We start from the raw sequence: 22,907 nt of genomic DNA on the forward strand, positions 1-22,907 counted from the left end.
TTCTTTGGACCTGATCCAGCACCTCCATGTCCTTTCTGTACTGAGGTGCCCCAAACTGAACACAGTATTCAAGGTGAGGCCTCACCAGTGCCAAGTACAGGGGCAGGATGACTTCCCTAGTCCTGCCCACCACACCATTCTTGATACAAGCCAGGATGCCATTGGCTTTCTTGGCCACCTGGGCACGCTGCTGGCTCATATTCAGCCAACTGTCCATCAGTAATCCCCTAGGATTGAAAGGATATCATACAAGGGGAAAGGAACCTACACCATACAAGCAAAATCTACAGGGTATAAAAACTAAAAAATATCTGTAAAATACACTGTTTTTACTGAGTCAGAGATTAAACTAGGTCCTCTGTCTGTCTAGAAAAGTTGTTTGTACATGTCCTTTATCTGAAGCAATGATTTTGTAATCAGTTTACATAAAATGGAACAATTCTGACAAGGAAGATTAAGCACCTTTGTCTCTTATTCTTGCAAAAGCAGCTGTTGGACTGACTGCTGGGAGACACATGTATATTTAAATCTATTCAGGCACAAGTTGGATTGAAACTTTATCTACTGCACCCTAGATGAGTACTTGACTGACCAAGTGAAACATAGTTTTTTTGGTTTTTTTTTTTTTTTTTCTGTCTCAACAGCAGAAAAAAAATCTACTGGGAAAAAGGAAATAGGCACATGTGAATGCAAGTAAACCAAGTGTTCTTTGAATGCAAATAGTGCTAAAGAGCATCTGTTTTCATAGTGGATTGATTTACTGAGGAGATAAAAATAGAGAATAATGGAGTTATGGTGCAATAGCATAAACACACAAAAATGTTTAGCCAGTTATGTTAATAAATTTGGTATCAAATTTCAGCCAATAGAACTAAACAAGTTTAAAGTAAGCATAATAACCCAATACAGAATTCCTGTTGATTCGTAACATACTAAAAACTGTTCCAGTGATTACCTTACTTTCTCTTAGGTTTAAAACTCCTTAGAAAGACTCTAAACATAAGAGCTATAAACATTTATTTAGAAGAAAGTGTATAACGTGGGCAAATAAGTATTTATTTTATTTCTTTTATTTTCCCAATTTAAATTTATAAATCTAAATTTATTTAATTAATTTCCCAATTTTAAATTATAAATTTAAATAAAATTAGTAGACACCATTAATCCTCCTTTTTAATGAGATACATACACTTTTAGGTCATGCAACTAGAAAAGAAAGGACAGGAGACCAACTAGCATAAATATTGTTAATAATCTCAGAATATGCACTACAGTTCCTAATTTTCCCATGATATGCACCACTTGTATACAACTTTATACTATGAAAAGCTGATAGTTCCTCAGCAATGTATTTGACAGGTCATCTACCATGTAGGCTGAAATATTTGCGCAATGCAAGGACATCAGATCATTTTTTGCCCTTGAAAGAACAAATACTTGAAGGATGTTTTTTTCTTTTAGTACTGTATTGCCATGGAGCACCTCTCACTGCTGTGTTAATACATGTCAGAGGCAGCTTGCAGTCTGTTGTTTGGTTTAATCCCAAAGAATCTGGAAGCTTTGTCAAGACAAATATAAACTCCCTTCATACCTCCAAGCAGAGGACCAAGGCTGCTGGTGTCACTGTGCTCCCCTTTCTGCAGCAGGCAAGGCCATGTGCATAAGGGCAACCATGGAAAAATTGAATCGAATGAGGTCTGATAGTTGCTGTGCTGCCTTGTTTTCATAGCCCAGAGGACACAGAAGACATGAGGCAAGGGAGATAAGGTTGGAGATGGTTGAAGGATAATGAATTTAATCACAATTTGTTATGATAAGGGTAGTGAAGCGTGGACACAGGTTACTGAGAGAGGTGGTAGAAGCCTCATCCTTGGAGATACTCCAGGTCAGGTTGCACAGGGCTCTGAGCAACCTGATCTAGCTCTCTCTGTTCATTGCCAGGGAGCTGGTCCACATGACCTTTAAATGTTCCATTCCAATTCAAACAACTCTGTGAGATCAAAGCATTTTGCAGCTACCACAGCCTATGCTGACAGCCAGTGGTAAACATCTAGCCTTCTTTCAGTGTGGGATCAAGGCTTCCTCAGTTTGCAAGGCTCTGAAATGAATTATCATGGATGCAAGAATCTGTTGCTACAGCACATTTGTCTGTGACGCTTGTGTTGGTGAGTCAAGTAAGGTCTGTTACATCTGCCAGGAATCTAGATTGAAAATTAATGTAGAAAATCCCAGCTGCTATAGGAGATGATGTGGGTACCTCTGATGAAGCTTCTTCTAGCTCATCTTGAGAGTATGCTACAGCTAGATAGCATTACAAAGACAGCTGTAAAACTGGAATAGTATTAGTGATGCTCTCATAACATGCCTTCTGGGATTAGGCATTGAAGTATTATCATCAAGATTTAATTTAATCCAGATTAATTGCTAATTATAGCCTGCAGGGCCAGATGCAGACAGTGTTCTCTGGGAGGTGTGTTTTATACCTGTCTTATTTGCTCTCCCTTCCCAGACTACAGCACTGCCTGTGCTATGCCTTGGCAGTGTCTTGGTGTGATGGGCTTCCTGTGTGATGCCATCCAGGGGAAAGCATGGACACAAATGTCCAGCTGTGCAGCTCAGTGCACCCACTGCATCATCTGCCTTGTAATGGCGTGTGACTGCCAGGGGACCGAGCACAAATTGCAAAGGTGGTGGGAATGGATGGGGAGGAAGGAATATGTGACAGGTTTTTTGTTGGTTTTTTTTTAAATAAAAAAAGACCTGCAAACAAAAACAAAACCATAGATAAAAGAAAAAGAATTATTTCTAGTCACTCAATAAGATGGAAGAAGTGATGCAAAGGAAAGAATACAGGATTATAGGGATGCATTAGGGATGATAAAAACAAACAAGAGCTTAGATATTCACATAAAATTATCACTTTGACTCATGGAATGACAGAATTGTTATCCTAATCAGTGGTCCTTTATAATTTGAGAAGTAATTTTAAAATTTCAATATAGAAAATTAATTGAATGTGATGTCAAGAATTAAATAAACAACAACTCTCAGTGTTTCACTTGCACATTTGTTATATGAAGGGCAAAGAACAGATCTGATCCCCGTGATCAGCCTTTCTGCCAACTTTAGATTCTACGAGTATAAAATAATAGCTTATTACCTATTGTTAAGATTACTTATATGTCACTGATTAAAAAAAGTTATCCTCATTAACTTCCAATATAGCTTAGGCTAGCTTCTCAGTCCTCTCCATGTCTCTCCTAATTTTTGCCACTTAAAAATATGAGTGAATAGTTTTCATAGTAGTCTAATTGGAATAGCAATCAAAAAGCAGTGGGCAATGAATGGAAGGATACTGGAAGTATGCAGTGAAGCAAAGTGAAAGCATTCTTGTGAGAGTGCTGGAAGAGAAATCATAGGAAGAAGTCCTAAAAGAGAACCTAGTAGAAAGATAGCTGCAGTAATTGAGAAAGGATCAGCACCAAGCTCTAATTGTTTCCAGTTTACAGGTGTCAATGTTAACTGACATTTAACTATATTTTCCTACAACATCTTGTTGCTGAATTATATCTTTTATCACAGCTGTGAAGGAACAGTGAAGGAAAAGACACTGTGCAAGCCAGTTCTTTTAGGGGGGATAGGCAGATTTTACCATGCTTGTCACTATTAGAAACAAGAGTAGCTGCAACCCATACATTTTATGTGATAAAAAGAAGTGAAAAAGTTTATCTGATAATTTTTTCTGTGCTTATAAGCAGATTACAGGATATAATCCTCCTACCTGGGATGCATTTAGGCACCATTCAAGACCTATTCAAGATGTGGAATCTGTATCTAGTATAGTTTAGGCATTCCAGGAAAACTGATTAAACTAACTACTGAAGGTAACCTACACCAGTGGGGAAAAGAAGCCCAATACTCTACTACCTAAAATTAGAGGACTTGGGAACTTTTCCTTCTGCAATCATAAAATCACCACAGTTGGAAAAGACCTCCAAGAACTTTCAGTCCAGTCATTTACCTACCACCAATATTTCCTACTAAACCATGTCCACAGTACAACATCTAAATGTTTCTTGAGCACATCCAGGGATGGTATATCCACCACCTCCCTGGGCAGACTGTTCCAGCATCTGACAGCACTCTTTTGGAGAAGTGGTTTATCCTTAAAAACAACTGGAAAACCAGTTTCAATGGGGGGGAGACTGCAAGCAGTGACAATTTACATCTTCTCTTTGGAAAACATGTGAAAAGAAAAAAAACCCGACTTCTGTAGTTGTAATCAGAAACAATTGTAAAACACTGTGAAGATAAAAAGAGATGTTGGCAGCTAGCCAGCAGACAGTTTCCCTAAACTGGCAGTTAACTTCTGCCATAGACATCATAAGAGAGGCTGTATCTCTTTTTTAGCTACCAAAGAACTGCTAATTGGATAATGAGCAGTTTCCACTTTCTCATTACTGCATACTCATCATAGTGTCTATAGAGTATCTGTAGTAAAAATATCCACTGATATTCTGTTGGTCTCTGTGTTGTAATTCCAAGGTGTCTGAGTTTTTAGATTAATATTTGAAAATTAGTGGCTGAAGCCCAGCATATTTAAATAATTATGCAAACTCATGACATGAATGCTATAATCTAAAAGGAAAAGAACATTTTGTGTAAATCTCTGCCTCTCCTACAGAGAACGTGCTTATTCTCTTAGAGTTCTCTTCCCACTGATGCTTCAAATAACACATCTCTATGAGAATATTAAGCTACTGAGTACATGCACTTGATGAACTGGATTTACTAATAACAATATTAGGTATGAATTCATAGCCAATATAAACTGGAAAAAGCAGTTTTAGTACATGACACTGTTAACAGTTTTCTATGTAAGCTCATTTCTTGAACACTGATAAATTTGCAGAGTTACAGAATTGTTTATCTGCTCTGATTTCTGACAAGAGGGTCATCTTAGGATGAGGACAGCCATAGCAATTGAGTAGATGGAGTTGCAGAGTTAAGAGGTCTGGCCTTTTGGTGCCTCCAAGATGAAGAAGGATTTTCAGAATCATCTTCTGGGACTTGAGCACTTATAAAGCTCACTGAAGGTGCCTGAGATTCTTGTGAACTATAGTTCCTAACTCAGAGTCATTATTTGTAGGGGATAATTTTAATGAATTGAACATTTTATTTTTAAAACACACGAAAGTTTAGCAAACCACCTTTATCAGCTGCCTGGGGCCTGCTGTAATCAGACACGCTCATCCTCTAATGTTTTGTCAGCTAAAGGAATTTAGATGAATGAAACACCAGTTAAACACAGTCCTTTAAATCCATGTTAAACCTGACAACTAAAGAGGTATAAGAAAGACAACTTAGCTATCTAAGATATCCTTGATATATTTTTATACACTTAATGCAAAAATAAAACAACAACAACAAAAAAAAACCCCTTCTTCCTACATCTACTAAAACCAGATCCATCAGTATTAATTAGCAACATGTAAACACCTTGATTGACAGTCTAGCACTGCATGTGCTAGCTAGCTCTTGCAGTGAGCTGAGGCTTTCAAATTCCTACCCATGTGCCCTAATAACATACTGTTGTTACAATGCCATATCGATTTTACCTCAAAGGAGCCTAATAATAACTTCTCTTCTAGAACAAAAACAGTTTGCTACAGAACAAACCAAACAAAACAAAACCAACAAGACAAACCAAACAAGCAAACACACACCTTTTTGGGAGGAGAAAAGTGGAGCAAACCAGTTTTATACTCAGTTGTCTTTGTTTCCATGCAGGCAGGCAGCTAATAATGTGCATTTGTCAGTTCAGTACTTCAACAGTGTTCCAGAAAACAGCACTCATGGCCATGACACATCAGGGCTGCTTTTAATGGTCAGTCATTCACATGGCTTTCTGGGAAAAGAACATTACAGCAATTTTGTTTTGACTAACCTTTTCTGCATCTGTGTCTATAAATACGAGATGTCTTTCCACTACTCTTTTACCAAGCCATATCTAGTGGTGACTTGAACTAGAATGAAGTGGACATGAACAAAAAGGGAGATGTCACTCAGCAGGTAAGGGACTGACAGAATGATTTCTGAGCAGGTAAGCTGATATAAAATACTTTTGCATTTGCTTCAAGATTTTAATCAAGCAAATACTTTGTTGTGCTTTATACACAATTTTCGTCATGCGTGTGTGTTGTGTATCATCTAATTCTGCAGCAGACACTGATCAAAGAAAGACTTTTTTAAATTGAAACAACCATTTGCCTTAGGGAAGGCAAGTCTAGCTCATTTTACCTTCTCATGTCTTTCTTTAAAAAGATTATCAAAAGTAGCAGAAATAGCAATCAAAAATCTGATCCCATTAATATCGGTAGAAAAACAGTCTGGCTTTGTTAATCTGAGCAGAACCACTGCTGTTTGTTGATCAGAGTCTGACTGAAATTAGAAAGTGACACTTTTGAATCATTCTACTGAGCGTGGTGAAGCTGGAGCTGCTCAGTTTTCATATAAGTGCATTTTAAAGTTGATTCTTCCCAAACATTACAATAAATACTTTCAATAAAGTTAAAAACAAAAAATACCTGTTATTCTGGGTAGAGTCCAAGAGATCTCTTTCTGAAAAACATGAAGTATAAATGTTTAATTAAAAATACTGAGAAAGATGTAATGGTACAGACAGGCTTCCTCTAACGCTACTAGAAATTTTTATCAGGATGAAGAAATGGATATTTTATATGCCAGAGATACACCTGCTCTGAGTCAGTGGCTGCTTCCTAGACCATCTTTGTATATGAAATGAGTCACAGAAATTAGACATAAAAGTCTTGTAGATCATTAAGTCTGTTTCTTTGCAAACATCTTCCAGATGAAGAGTCAGTCTTGTGTTAAATGGATCCTGTTACTACATCTCATTTAAAATGCTGCAAGTTGGAGATGACACCAATGTTCTTTTCTGGTCCAAAATGATTTTGAAGGCAGGATTAGCTTCTTCATTTCGAGATTCTATCTCACTTTAGGGAATTTTTTTAATGTGGTGCAGGTGGCATAGTCAAAGGGAAGTACTTTTAAATTACTTTACTGTAAGGACTATGCTGCCTTGAAGCAGTTAGAGAATCAGTGACCTTGAGAAGTAAAACTACTACTAATTGCACATATAGTATGAAGTGTTTGGACAGGAGTAGCAGACAAAGGCAGAAGTCAGATGTAAAAATAAGTAAGCCAAACTCATTCAATTCATTTTCCCATGAAGGACATTAATAACCTTGTGTGTATTTTCAAGTTTCAAAGCAGGAATGAGACTCTGCCTCTGCTCCTAACGTTATTGTCATCTTCCTGTGAGCTATGGCAAGACTGTGCTTCATAGCTTCTCTAACTGCAAAACAATCACACACACCTAATATTTATGCACTTGCAGGTCCTTCACTGGGAGGTTTCTGTAGCAGTAAATCACTCTCTGAGAACCACTTCATCAAACAGGGTCACTGAGAGAGAAATTAGTTACAGCAATATCTTGACAATGTGCTGCAATCTTCACATCTCTAGCTTATAAACCACCAGCATCTGCATGTAGTAGCACATACTATTTTATTGCTACAAGCAAAAAGCCAGAATCCCTCTGTGAGTGTACAATAACTCTCTGAAAACACCTGGGTTGTTCTCTGTAGCTCTCTCCATGTCCATGGGCCAAATTCCCTACTGGTATAAATATGAATAGCTCCAGCTACTCTAGCAAAGCTGCATTAATTCCCAGCAGTAGAAAATTAGTTCCAGCTGCCTCTGCTCCTTCACTGCTTCATTGCTGGGAGGCAGCTGGGCAACCATTTCTATCTGCCAGGAGAAGAGACAGAGAAAAATCTTGGACGTGGGCATACTTGCAATACACACACTATTGTGTAAGGTCTTAAGAACACCTCTCTTTGAGACTTGACTTTCAGTTTCTGAGATTTGCTACAACATGCAAACTTAAGTTAAACTTGACCATGCCAAACAGGAGAAGCTGTAAAGGGTAACTTGGTAACAGCCCAAGTGGCTCAGAGAAAATTCCTCCGCATTTACAATTCAAGTGCAATTTAAAAGTTGGTTTGCTTTTGAAAGTAATCTTGAAAAATGCTCAAACAGTTTGAATAATGCAATTGCTGACATCATTTTAACAAGAGCTTATGATTTTTTAAGACTGGAAATTAGTCTGGAAACAGTTCATTTCACTTTATCAGCTGTTTTTTGTGTTTGAATAACAAACTCGAATCCAAGTGAAGCAGCTTAAATGAATGACACATTGATATGACCTCATGGTTTTTTTGTTTTTCACTTTTGCTTTTAGCATATATATATATATATATATTGTTTTTCCACATTTTTCTAAATCTTAATCATACCACATATTGATGTCTTGCTGGTCTTTGTAAAATAAATCTTTTATTCTTAAAAACAACTGAGGAAGATAATCACAATTTGACCTTCTAATACTTCTTAAATAAAGGCTAAAATTTGTTAATAAACTGAAAGAAAAGTGAAAACAAAGATGCAATTAATGCTGCAGTGCAGTTTACTGAGTGGATGCATCACTTCCTTGGATAGCCAGCAGCAAGCACATTGGTTATGTTGTTGAGTATATGTATATATATATATATATGAGCTGCTGCTAGAGTTGCACTGTTTCCTCTTTCACTTTCCTTCTGCATCTGTTTATCTACAGTTACACAAAAAATCTTTCAAAACATATTCCTTTCCTCAGTTTTTCCTTTAAATGCTTTAGTGTGAATTCCTTTTTTTCATCTTCCTGTCTCTCTTCATCAGTACATTGCTCAGAGAAGTTTATAAACCCCAGCAGTGTTTGCAGCCTTGCCTAAGTTCAGGAAGAAGAAAAAGGAAAAAATATAAGTTTCCCTTTGCAACACCTGACTTTGTCCCACAGTGCACTGCAGATATATTTTGAATCATTTATAAAATCCTTTTGAGGCAAATGTACAATAATTGTCTTGGACTTTCACCTGTTTCACACACCAGAAGTCTCTGTACTTATTCTTCCTCCCAAAGGCAACACTTTATATTTCCAAATGCTCTTGGCCTGTGGATTGGCTGGTTACAGATGAACTGCCTTTTGACAGTGCTGTATTTCATAATGCAGTTAATGTTCCACTTCAGAGCTTGTACAAAGCTTAGAAGGGAATGCAAACTGATTAAGATCAATTGTTTTAGATGTATAATTTTTGCATTGCATATAAAATGTCTATCAGCTGTGGAAGTCTGAAAACATGCCAGAAGTGGCAAGTAACTGGGTTAAGTAGACCCAGCAGTCTCATCCGCAAAGGGCTGAAATATCTGCTTGCTTGTACTATCCTGTACTCTCTCCACTTCTCCCACCTGCCATTATCATATAGGAGCTGAACAGCAGGATATTGTCTTCTTCTCGTTACTTGGCATTGTTCCCTAATACACCACTGTAATCCACGAGTGTATTCCTGAGGTACTGCCTGTAATGTAAGGACATTTTCCAGTTGATAGTCACAAACATCCATACTCTTATGCACTCAAAGCCATAGAGTAGGTGTCTACTAAATACAAGCAAAACTGTTATTTGTATGAGCTGAAATTTTCCATAACAGGAATTGACGTCTATTCCACCCTAAGTCTGTCAGCCTGTTCTAGGACCTGTACTGGTCCACCTCTACCAAAATGGAAACTCTCCCAACAGCAAATCTCCCACATCAAGGGGGTCAGCACAAGTTGCAACACTGGAGCAAAAAAGGCTGATAGAAGTCAGGACTTGTAGAGTACCAATACTTATCAAGGATGGTTCATAACAGATAAATCTTTTAGAAAACATAAATTTTAATTTGTAGCATAATGGACCCTTTATACGCTGCATAAATTTTGGACCTTGTATTTCTGGTAAGAACAACTGAATCACCACTTGAGTGTTCACTAACTAAGGAAAGAGAAACAAATTTCAAAAGTTTCAAGGCTTTTGACTGAACATGCCAGTAAGTATTTGAAAACAAGCAAACAAAACAGAATGATGCTGAAACAAATGTTGGCTAAAAATACTATCATGTAGCTTTAGGATGTGCTGTTAGTGCTGCTGCACAGAAAAAAAAAAAAAAAAAAAAAAAGTAGGAGCATTTGGTAGTAACACTAAAAATAATTAGAACTTTTACCATGTTAATGCCATGAAAATTTCTATTTCCTTTCTACCCAGCATGATTCCGTGAAGTTAAGTCATGATCACTCTCCAGCTCACTTGTGCTGTAGCTTTTTCAAGGTGCAACTTTACTTAATTATTGTGTCTTCTGTAAAATAAACTTTCTATAAATAATAAATTATGGAGAAAATTCTTAGGTCATATTTCCCATGTGGTTCCCACACTGTTCAGGAACTTTTCTGATTGTTGACACCCACATAAACTGCCAGATAGTAAGGCTATGTTGTGACTCATGCTTCCAGAATCATAGAGTCATATAATCCTCATAGCTGGGAAGGACCTTTAGAGGCCATCTCATCTGATTCACCTGCAATGAACATCCACAGCTAGTACAGGTTACCCAGAGCCTGGTCCAGGCTGGCCTTGAAAGTCATCAGAGACAGTGTCCTGTATCGAGTATCTTAGGTAAAGTATAGGTTAGTGTAGACAGTGTTCTCTGTATAAATGTGAGATACTTTTTTCTTTAAAATTAAAAATGATCAGTGTTTTTTAGAGCACTAGGTGCAATATCCCTTTCCTATGACAAATATCCTATGATAAAAAAGCAGCACCAACTTCTGTAGAGAAAACAAACTATTTGCAGAGTACTATAAGTACATTTGTTATTAGAATTTTGTTAAAAATAATCACTTCCATTAAAGTGTTTACAATTAGTATAATACTGCTCTTCTCATTTCAGAAAAAATTTGTTTTGGTAAGAATTATAATGTGGACCTGCTACCTTGTGGTCATCAAAGCATTTAACTGTATGGGCAGATTTCTGACGTTCTGCCTTTGTTACATGAACTACTCTTTGTTTGACTCAAGGTGTAAGTAATATGCAAAAGGGTGTATTAATCTCTTGTCATTATGTTGAATAGTTTTTCAAAGATCTGTTAGAGGAACAACAAATGCAGAAAATGTGGTTATGGTATCGGTTTCAAATTATCCAAAGAAAACAAATGACTTTTGAAGACTTCATGAAGAAGAAATCTGAAAATATTAATGGTGGCAGACTCTCCACAAAGGATGAGTCTCACCTCCGTTCCTGGGAAGATTATGGAACAGATCCTCCTGGACAACATGCTCGATTACATAAAGAATGAGCATGTGATCCAAGACAGCCAGCATGGCTTCACCAGGGGAAGGTCATGCTTAACTAATCTTGTGGTCTTCTATGATGGAGTGACAGCGTTGGTGGACAAAGGGAAGGTGACCGATGTCATTTACCTGGACCTGAGCAAGGCCTTTGACATGGTCCCCCACCACATCCTCATCTCCAGATTGGAGGGAAGTGGGTTTGATGGGTGTACAACTAGATGGATAAGCAATTGGTTGAAAGGCCGCAGACAGAGGGTGGTGGTCAATGGCTCTATGTCCAGGTGGAGGCCGGTAACGAGCGGTGTCCCCCAAGGGTCTGTTTTGGGACTGGTGCTCTTTAACATCTTTATTAATGACATCGATGAGGGAATGGAGTGCACCCTCAGCAAGTTTGCTGACGACACCAAGCTGAGTGGTGCAGTCGATATGGCAGAAAGAAGGGATGCCATTCAGAGGGACCTTGACAGGCTGGAAAGCTGGGATCAGGTGAACCTAATAAGGTTCAGCACAGCAAAGTGCAAGGTTTTGCATTTGGGCTGGAAGAACCCCAGGCAACCTGTACAGGCTGGGAGGAGTGGTCCTTGAGAGCAGCTCGGCTGAGAACGACCTGGGGGTCTTGATGGACAAAAGACTGAAAATGAGTCAGCAGTGCACTCTGGCAGCCCGGAAAGCAAATGGGATCCTGGGCTCCATCAGGAGAGGGGTGGTCAGCAGGGATAGGGAGGTGACTGTCCCTCTCTACTTGGCTCTTGTGAGGCCCCATCTGGAGTACTGTGTCCAGGTGCTGAGCCCTCAGCACAAAAATGTACAATGGAGATTCTCGAAAGGGTTCAGAGGAGGGCCATGAAAATGATCAGGGGGCTGGAGCACCTCCCCTATTAGGACAGGCTGAGGGAGTTGGGGTTGTTCAACCTAGAGAAGAGAAGGTTGTGTGGTGACCTCATTGCAGCCTTTCAATACCTGAAGGGAACTTACTCCCAGGAGGGGAGTAAACTCTTTGAAAGGGCTGACAATAGCAGGACATGGGGAAATGGTTTTAAGTTAAAAGAGGGAAGATTTAGGTTGGATGTTAGGGGGAAGTTCTTTACTAGGAGAGTGGTCAGGCCCTGGAACAGGCTGCCCGAGGAGGCTGTTGATGCCCCATCCTTGAAGGTGTTCAAGACCAGGTTGGACGGGGCCCTGGGCAACCTGATCTAGTAAAGGTGTATGTTTGGTGGCCCTGCCAGGCAGGGGGGTTGGAACTACATGATCCTTGAGGTCCCTTCCAACCCAGGTCATTCTGTGATTCTGTGATTCTGTGTGATGCTTCTGTAAATATTTTTTATTAATTAGTTTGAAACTCAGTCTCTTCATGATACTTTTCATAGCATCTTTCCTTTCAGAAAATCATTTTATATATCTTGAAATTGAATTAGATACCTCTTTTATTTTAAAATTATTTGTGTTTATCCATTTGGCGGCTGGTATTTCCCCCTGCTTCACTCCTCGTCTTGTGTAGCTGATAGAGTTGTTAAAATGCTCAGTTATAAGGAGCTCTTGTCTGCTTTGTTATTCAGGAATGTTTTTTTATTACATTTAAGTTTTATAATGTCCTTACTAGAGATCTGGCTGTTATCTGCTTTCTGCACCAGCAGGAATACCCTGGTGAGCTTTGAAAGATGTGTAAATAAAACACATTGCAAAGATTCAGAGCAAGGGGGAGAGAGGAAGGAAATGTTTCTACAAGCTCTGTTTTAAGAAACAAGTTCTATGCTTTTTGACTGGGATAATGATGGAAAATAGCATAATGGGTAAAGAATAGCACAGAAAAAGAGAGATATTGATGATTATAGTGGAAGCCACATAACTGTTTCCTTCCACATACATATCAGATGCTGCTGCCTTTTCATATAAGTGATTTTGTCTGCCACCAGGAGGGTCTATTGCCTTACACAGACAGGTATCCTGCTTTTGTGCAGACCATTTTTCCTTCTGGAAATTCAGAAACTGTAGAGTGCGCAGATTATTCCTTTGTGGAAAAGGCGAAGAATAGTCTGATACAGAGGATACCTCTTTGTTTTCAGTGATTTTACAGCTCTCAGTTCTATCCAGACCCAAGCAAGCCAAGAACTCTTGGCATTGTTGCTGAGTTTTAAATACATGCTTGAAAATGCATTCATGACAATTAGTGACCAAATACAGAGTGATTTTTTTGTTGGTTAAACAGTACTACAAAACCACAATTATGATGTCAGAAGATGGAGAATTTGATCCCTACCTATATTTTGTGAAATAATCACTCATGATATTAAAATCTTTGCTATTTCTTATTTTCTATTCTTTGTTCTTTTCCCTGTCATCATCAGATTAATCTCATTAATGGAGAGACAATTCAGACATATACTGATATTCATTGGGATAATACAAACGTATTCTTTTTTCTTCTTTTTTTATCCCTATATATATTTTTTCTTAGATCTATTTTAAAATCTTCTCCCAGCACTAAATCTCATAAATAGCAAAAGTAAAAGTAAATATAATCTCTTATTTCTTTCCTGCTTACACATCCAAACATGGATTTGCTCATTCGACTACTACCCTGAGAGTTTGGTTATTTATCCAAATTAGATTGTGAAATTAATTTAAAAAATATTTATTTTGGGGTTTCATTTCCCATGCTTACAAGAACTGGTACTGGTCCATGTTTTAGGGCAATACATTTTCTCTATTAAAAAAAACAAAAAACAAACAAACAAAAAAAAACAAACAAAAAAAAAAAAACCCAAAAAACCCCAAAAAACCCCAAAAAACCCAAAGCTATTTTAACATAAGAACAAATTTTCTTGACAAATGACATCACACTGCATTTTTTTTTAATCTATTAACTGAAATCTACCAAATTTGCCAAATTAAATTATAAGGGTACTTTCAGCAGCTTTGTTCTTAAATTTAAGAAAAAGAATTGAGATAATCTTATCCAAATAGCATAATCTGAATGTAGTTAAGTATTCACGGAGATCTCTATTAGCAAGAAATCCTGGAAGTGCTACAGGATTAATACAGCTGGTGGTAGCACTCCCTTTCTCTGTTCTGTTTTGTTCATGCATATTATTTGGCTGTATATTTTATTGCTGGTTACAGAACACAGCTGGAATTGACAATGATGAAGTTGATGGCAACAATATGTGTAGTTTCAGAAAGAAAAAGGGAATCAAAGGTAACACAAAGCATGCTCCTCTATTAGAAAATGAGAAGATTGAGCCATCTCTCACCTCAGAAATCTCAGATCCCCATCGTCTTCAAGGAACCATTGTTAGCTCAGAACCACCACTGCATCATTCTCTTCAAAACCTGACTAATTTTCCTCTGATACAGAACCACAGAGAGGACAAAGGCAGTTCCCATTTTGGCAGCAACTTGAAAAAAGACATGTCTGGGGAAACACATGACATCCCAGAAAATGCTGGCAGTGGGAAAATAGCAATAGAAAAAATGCAGGAAGGGACAGAAACATCAGGGAAAACAAAGCTGTCCATGGGTGTACAATCCACAAGCAACACAGAGGAAGCTGAGTACACAGAGACAGCATGTGAAGAAAAGGACAGTGAGAAGACAGAGCATAAACAAGAGGTCTGGGGCAGGATGGATGAAGAGAACAGGAAGTTCCATATGACAAACATGGATTCTCTGGAGAGCACTGCAACCACACAAGGGAGTGATGCTGCAGTATGTTTCACACCTGGCATTTCTAAACAAAGCCTGCAAGAGCTGAAAAAACTTCTGAGTGAAGGCCCTCTGCCTGCTCATGGGCCCAATTACAGAGGCGGGTCAAATGGCACTTTCAGTCAACACAACTTGAAGCCTGTGGAGAAAAGAGCTGAAAAACTAGGCAGGCCTTTTGAGACACTTAGTCTCCATTTTGGAAAAGAGAATCAAAAGTACTACAGTTTTCACAAGGAGGGAGCAGGGCAGCAAAGCAAACCTCTGCTGGTCCTTAGCTCTGATCAGCCGCAACCAGCGGGAGGTGAGGTAGATCAGCCATTCCTGAAACAACCAGAAACTTCCATGAGTGCTGAAAGTTCTGCTCCTGAGGTTCTGCTTGACTCTTCTGCAGACAACGCTGGTAAGGATATTTAACCATCGTCTGCTGTACTATTCAATATGTTTCTATTGTTTGTGCAGTTTTGTGATGTTGCATAATTTAGTCAGATCTAGAGCACAAAATAATGAACAACTGTGTGACAGATATGGATCAGAAGTTGTATCTCACATCTATGCTGCATTTTTTTTTTAAGGAAGGCTTTTACAAAGCTAAGCTACCTACCAAAGCCTGCCATACACAAGTGGCTATGTCTTGTTCACTAAAACTAAGATATTTCCTCATTTAAATTGAGCACAGGCAACATTTCTCAAAGGTCTGCTAAGAAGTGTAGAACTCTTAAGTTACTTGGCCTTCTTAAAATTTCCTTTTTAACATTTACAGCAGAGGAAATAGCCACTGTGTGCAGGTGGTGTTTAGGGTATTAGCCCTGTTAGAGGGCTGGAATGCAAAATATCTGATATGAACTATGGTGGAAAAAAAGAAAATGACTCAGAGAACTTCCTCTTATCTTCATGCTGTTCAATAAGTTCATTTTGGAAGTGTTTATACAGTAAATTAACTACTACTAACAGACTGTGGTTTCTTTGAAAAACTAAACTTTTAGACTAGGTGGTTCAATAAATTGAAAGATACTATTAGATTTAATAATGTAATAAATTTGAGCAATTAGTTGCTTTGTATCTATTTCAGAAAGGACATTAAAGCCCACAAACAAAAAACAAAAACAAAAAACAAACAAACAAAAAAACCACCACCAACAAACAAAACAAAACAAAAATAACATAAAGAAAACCCAGATTGAACAGATATCAAGTTAATAAATTTCTGGGAGCATCAGGCTCAGGTAACATTATAAGCTTTTCAGGGTATTTATGATGCTCTCTGATTTATTTCAGTGATACAAGAAATATGGATATTTTATCTTCATTAATAAGCTATTTTGTCAATCATTAGCCATATAACAGAATGCAAGATGATATTACTATAGAACAGTATTAAGTTATCTTGCTCTCTTGTTTTGCTTTCAGAAGCATGGCACAGATAATCCATAAAAAATCTGAATGTATACTTAATTTTGTTAGCTACAGAACAATTTTTGACTTATTGCATTAACAAGTTTGAACAAATTCAGGCAAGATAGCCATGAATGGTTGTACATCAGAACTAATTCAGGAAATTGAATGAGAAATTAACAGGTCTGAAAAAATACTTTGTGCTCAAACCTCTCTCTTTCTCTTAGAATACACAGGCCAGAGGATTATTTCTTAGTCTGCTCTGAATGCTGTTCCCTTACAAAGTTGCTTTTTTGTTGTTCTGCCAAAAGGCTATCAAAATTGCTGCCTTCAAAGACAGGAAATACATTTTAAAACACAGGAATAACTGCTCTTCATTATGACATAATATAAAAAAGTGTAAGGAATTGAAGAGATTAATTGCAGACTCCACAGGGAGATTTCAGCCAGATTTTAGCCATTTAAAGTATCTGATACAAGCTCATTACCTTATCAGTAGACAAAGACGAGAATTCTATCTTCAAAGAGGTAATTAGAGGTTGATGAGAGATTGGCCTTTGGAGTTTGGCTTCTCTTTCTACCCAATGGGGAGCAAGTCCACATGGTTAGTTTAGATTATTTGCCTCACTGATTTGAAATGCCAGAAGTAATTTTGTTCTCTGTCATTGGTGATAACAACTGTAAGAGATCTATAGATGAAAACTAACTTTGAAGGAAGATAGGGTAAGACAGTTTTTTTCTCATGTAAAACAAACTCAACAATAAAAATTTTGGAATCTCTGAGTTTTGGGTTACATTTGGCTTGTACCTAACAAATTGTATGGCATTGCCTACATTTTAATATTTCCTCTAGCAAGCAGACAAACTGTAGAAATAGTTTCTAATCCAGTATAAATGTGTTTTGAAACTAAACTTCACTGTATATACATAGTACCTTAAGTGATGAAAGCTTTGGATAAAATTCTGCTGTCTTGAGTGAGTCTTTGCCCTAATAATTAATTAGTTACTTTTGACAAGACATTGATAAAATATTATCCTAAACATTGTATTTACTGAAGTGCCTGAGCAGAAGTCTTGGATATAAGCATGTACTGACACTGTATCTAAAATACAACTCCTCATACATAGCAAATTTTCAGATATCTAATCTTGATGGTATTTAGGGGCAGAATGCTCCTCTGTTGTCACCTGTTTCATAGCAACAAAATGTAGTAGAATATTGCTGGTAAAGCTCCACCTCTACTGCCACACCACCAACATCCTCCTCTGCCAGCATGGGCTAACATAATAAAACAGGAGGCATTATTTTCAAGCAGCCCTTGTATAATCTATTCTGTTCTTGCAGCTTTCTTAAAGTGAAAAAACAAAGCCAAGTTATTCCATTACATACATTTTATGCCCCATCTGCAGTTCAATACATATTTTTTTACATTTAATTTTCTAGATTTTTAAATCAGACGTAGCATGGATGAAGCTTAACTGCTTTCTAAACCTCAGTTGTCTGCATTTTTTTTGTTTGTTTTCTGCCTTTTTCTCTTCTTTTCTTTTCTTTTCTTTTCTTTTCTTTTCTTTTCTTTTCTTTTCTTTTCTTTTCTTTTCTTTTCTTTTCTTTTCTTTTCTTTTCTTTTCTTTTCTTTTCTTTTCTTTTCTTTTCTTTTTTCCTTTTGAGCTGTCTTATATACTCCTTGCTACATTTTTTTTGTATTTATTTATTTGCCTCAAAGACTGAAAACCCAAATATTTTTCTTTAAAGCAAGCTAGAAGTCCTATATCTGTTCTCTTTCATACAAACAAGTAAAATCTCTTCTTCCTGTATGACTCTTTATCTTTTTTTTTTTTTTTCTTTTTCTTGGATCAATACAACATAAGATTCTATTTTTATGCTCTATTATGTCCCCTTTTGTGTAAGATTCAACTCATCTGGTGGCAAGCCAGTCATCCTGCAAACCTGTGAGCAAAAGTGGTATATTCAGACAGTAGTTCTTCCTTACTAGTAGAGATAACCATTTTCTTTCTAGTAACATTGCAATGTTGCCGGAATAATTAGTTTAGACCTAAAATAACTGGAATGGATTTTCTACTATTTCTCTGCAGCTACCTCTCCTTCTACAGTGTACTGAAGAAGAGTTTAATCTAGTTTGTACACTGTGCATAGGCTCGTTTTCCCAAAATATTCTTGCATTCCATTTCATATGGTTCTCTCACTCATTTTTATATTATCATTTGTATAGTTTATGGATTTTTGGAGTTTGTAGTTTCGTATTATTCATATATATTTTTAAATATGTGTAAATAATTGGTACCTATTAGTAGCTAGTTTGTAGTAATTAGAAAACAAAGTGTTACCAATTGCTTCTCAGTGGTAACTTATATAGAAAATACAGAGGAAGAAACATTAAATGTTTTCCTGTGTATTACTGATTTGATATAAATTTCTAGAAACTACATGTGGACTACAATTTTCTTTATAAAAGAAGTCCAGTTTGGATTTAAAATCAATTTTAAAATGAAATTTTGAACCCAAATTTGAGCATCTTGTTTAAGTGATGTATTTTTCTATTAGTAGACTTTATGAATTGAAATTGAAGTTGTCTTTATTTCTACAGTCCCAGGGAAACAATTACGCTTGTGAACAAAGTTCTCCCTCATGAGAATGTAAGACTGTTAGATTGTATATCTATGTCTGCTACATTTGCTACAGGTCTGCATTTTACTACATTTATTTATTTGCTACCTTATCTGCAGTATGTGATGCTCTGCATAAAGTTTGTGTAAATTGGGAAAAGTCAGAGTGCTTGGTTTCCTAACTACTCTTTCCCAGACTTTATCCATCACTAACTGCATGGACTTAGTCTAGCCCAATTTAAATTTAAACACATATTAATTTTAACCTCATCATCTAGAAAGATCTGTCTCTAATTATAACAAGTCAAATCTGAAAATGCAGTTCTTACTTTTTCAGTGAATTGTTTTAGTTTTCTTAATGTTGTTTAACACATATCACTTCTAGAATGTTTCTATTAATTTATGAAATTTCCTATAATTTAATTATGTAGTTAAGCATTTATTGAAATAACCTTACCTAGCAGACAATGCACATATAATTAAAAAAAAAATTACTTAGTATTGTTAGATGCTTAAATAAAGTGTATATGTAGCATTGCATTCAAAAACGATTTAATCTATCATTACTATGAACATACACGACATTTATTTTTCACTTTGAAGTTACTATAAAGTTATTTACATCTCCAGGAATGCTGATTTATAGGATTATTTGGGTCAGAATTAAAGTTGTTTTTCATAAATCATGTGGAGATTTTTTCCTGAAAAAATGTTTGTTTGGAAGATGTAAGTAATACATGCAACATTTCTTCTTTATACGAAATATCTGCAAGACTTATACCCAAGGCTGAAAGCCAAATATTACTTTGAGTAATATGAAAACATGAAGACCTACCTGTGACAGAATTGTAATTTAAACTCTGAATAGGAAGGGGAAATATGTACCATCTTTGCACAGGAAGTTACACTTGTAGAATAAAGGTTCTAGCACTGCTTTTACAGCCAAAAACCTGAGGCTTCTTAACCTGGAGCTGAAGATGCCACTAGTAATCCATAGGAAGATTCTCAGAATTTTTTTGAGCTCTATCAATCTGATCAGTAGCCAGTTTATTATCTGCTAATAGACTGCTTGATGCTCAGATTCATAAGGAAATCAAATCTGCTGATTATCAATAAATATATTTAAGTTGTAAAGCAAAATGGGATGACTGAAGTGGGATTCAAGTCCTCATTTCTTGGATGACATACATAAAGAAATGTTAATTTACATATATTCCCTGCTCACTAGTCGTGTCTTGTCAGCATCTGTAACAGAGTGAGTGTTGCACAAAATTGAACAGAACTTCCGTATTCAATGTATATCTCTTTAAGGACATAGTGCCCCAGTGCTTTTGGAGGACAGAGAAAAAAGTTTCGATAAGCAGCTCACAGCTGAAGCAGATCAAAAGAAAAGAGAGAAGTTGTCTGTGACAAGTTTTTTTCTTGGTTTTACTAATTTGATTTATACTGTTTTTCTTCAGAATTTATATCTGCTTAAAATTTTGTTTTTGCTTCCACTTGTTATTTATTCCTCAGGGAGCAATGTTATTAACTAATGTCTCATTACTTATGTATCCCAGGAACTTCCTTGTCATATAAAGCTTGAGATTGGTACAGTAGCATTCAGAGCTTCAACAAAGTCTATGATTGTGGAAGTTTGCTGCCTTCTGAAGAAAAGATCAGACAGCTTTGTGCTGGGCTAGTTTGCTGGAGTCACTGCAGCTTTGCAGCTAGTAGTCCTACCTGTACCAATAGAAAGATCAAAAAAGATTTGTGTCTTCTGGCTTCTGCTAAAGGAATTTTACCCAATTTAGGGTGGTTTGATATTAGTGAGGTTAGGAGTGCTCCTTCCATCAGTGATGAAACTTATGAATTCCACTTGAAGGCTGCTGATGAGCAGCGGCTCTTCTTGATATACTGTTGTTCTGAATGATTTAAAAAAAAAAAAAAGCATCTGGGCATATTCTCAGTTTCCATGGAAGAATGGAGGACTTTCCTCCTACAAATGAAGGAATATTTTATTTTAAAAACTTGATATCATATTTTTTGCCTTTGATTTAGTACGTTTATGGTAGTAAATAGAAATTAATATTTTATACAATTTAAACTTGAGTGGTAAAAATAATTAGATATGCAAAAGAAAAACAGGCTGAGTGACCAAGGGGTTTGTGAAAGGAAGTTACTATTCTTATTTCTCTGGTCCATTATAGAATTTATAATTCAACTGTTACTGCTTTAATGTCAACAAGTTCATACTCACCATGGTATTCCTCAGAGATCCCTGGCTTCAGTGTGTTTTCTTATTGAAAAAACATTCAAGTTATAGACTATTCAAAAAGAAAAAAAAAAAATACAGGATTTTGTATGGATTCTCAGGCAAAAATTAAAAAAATAAAAAGAAAAAATAAGCCTGTGTATTTGCAAAAATATTTTGTAGTCCGTATCTTTTTCTTAGTTTTATTTTTACGTTCTGCATCACAGTTTGCTGCTGTTGTACTTTTTAGAACAGCCTGTATTTCAGCATTCATTATTTTTTTAATATGAACATTCCTCTTCACTTATAGCATCCAGCAGAGAACCTGATATAAACAGCCTTGGAATTCCAAGCCTCCTTCACCTGTTCTCTCACATAGAATTTATTAAGCAGCAGATGGCCAGGGACAGCATACAGTTCGTCAGATTTGAATCAATAGATCTCCATGGTGTGTCAAGATCAAAGAACGTTCCATCTCGCTTTTTTCATGTAAGTATTTTGGTTTCTAGGTACTCCTAGTGTTTTCATTGCTCTGTCCTTAACTTATATGATATATGTTTATATATATATTTATTTTTTCCTAGTGCAAGCAGAACCTCAAACTTAGAACAAATTACTTGCTCCTTTCACTTGTTAGAGTTCCCAAAGAATGTGTACATTCTTTTATCACTATAATCATCTATCTGTCTGTTTCCCAGAAGTGGTAATCCAATTAAATAGGGCCAGTAATTTCTCTAGCTTGCACTTATGGTAAACTCTTTATCTTTTTAAATTCTATGCAGTTATAAAGATTTAGATTTACTGGATATCACTAAACTGCAGTGAGAAAATAGTAACCACTAACAAAAAGAAAATAAGTGAATTAAAATGCCTGCAGCTTTTAGAAATGTTATAGTAGTCAATCAGGTGAGAAATCATGACTTAATAGCAATTTTTTCCATACTGGTGATTTATTCATTCATTTTTAAGGGAACCGTTATATACAGTTTTAAGTATTTCAACAATATTCCATCTGGTTAGGAAATATTTTATCATGTCTGAGCTTTCTCTTTTTTATGTTTATTCTGTCTCCTCTGTTCCCTTTCCCTTGAGTGGATAAAGGTGAAATGTAAACGTGAGCCAAGTTTCTCTTGACAGCCACATAATTGCAGCTTTCATCATCCAGTGGCTTTGTTATAAGTTGTAAAGGCATTTGCTTGGAATTGTCCTATCTACATTTCATTTACATAAGTGGAAGTTCACTGTTCAAAGAGAGAAAGTAGAATTAGGAGTTTATCCTGTTTGCTACCTAAGAGGGGAGCACTGAAACATTAGAAAAATTTCTCACTTGAAAATGCTTCTGTATGTTTTTCTTTTTGCTTTATTGGCTTTTTCTTCCCCAACTCAAAGAACTAAACAACAACAACAAAACCCTACAAAAACAAAGTGAGAATTTTTGGTTTAATTTTGCATTTGAAAAAATGGTGAGGCAAGTTTTATGGCATTTAAAGAGAAGTGGTTGCCTGAATTTCATCATGAGGCCTTTTACACACTTGGCTCTGTGTAAAACAAGTGCTCAGAAAATGCTAAAGCCTCATAAAGTACTTATAAATAAATGTTTGACTTGCAAAGTTTGTACATGACTGATTCCCATAGTTGTACAAAAACAAAACAAACAAACAAACAAAA

The 22,907-nt window shown here is 36.5% G+C and overlaps 1 protein-coding gene across 8 annotated transcripts in view; it reads left to right on the plus strand.

The window, feature by feature from the left end:
• Positions 1 to 627: 627 nt before the first annotated feature.
• LGSN (lengsin, lens protein with glutamine synthetase domain) overlaps positions 628 to 22,907 on the plus strand; it is a 47,666-nt gene continuing 25,386 nt past the window's right edge. For 2 of the 8 annotated variants that reach the window (XM_085543839.1, XM_032443738.2), the window contains exons 1-3: positions 628 to 6,072; positions 14,408 to 15,389; positions 21,550 to 21,728. In XM_085543839.1, coding sequence (XP_085399965.1) covers positions 6,043 to 6,072; positions 14,408 to 15,389; positions 21,550 to 21,728 — 1,191 coding nt within the window. In that variant the 5' untranslated portion in view covers positions 628 to 6,042. Of the gene's footprint in view, positions 6,104 to 14,407; positions 15,390 to 21,549; positions 21,729 to 22,907 lie in introns of all 8 variants that reach the window. The other 6 variants (XM_085543833.1, XM_085543834.1, XM_085543835.1 and 3 more) reach the window with 6 other exon arrangements.

The sequence above is a fragment of the Coturnix japonica genome, chromosome 3, assembly GCF_054131305.1.
Source record: "Coturnix japonica strain WE chromosome 3, WE-NBRP24, whole genome shotgun sequence".
Taxonomy (NCBI): domain Eukaryota; kingdom Metazoa; phylum Chordata; class Aves; order Galliformes; family Phasianidae; genus Coturnix; species Coturnix japonica.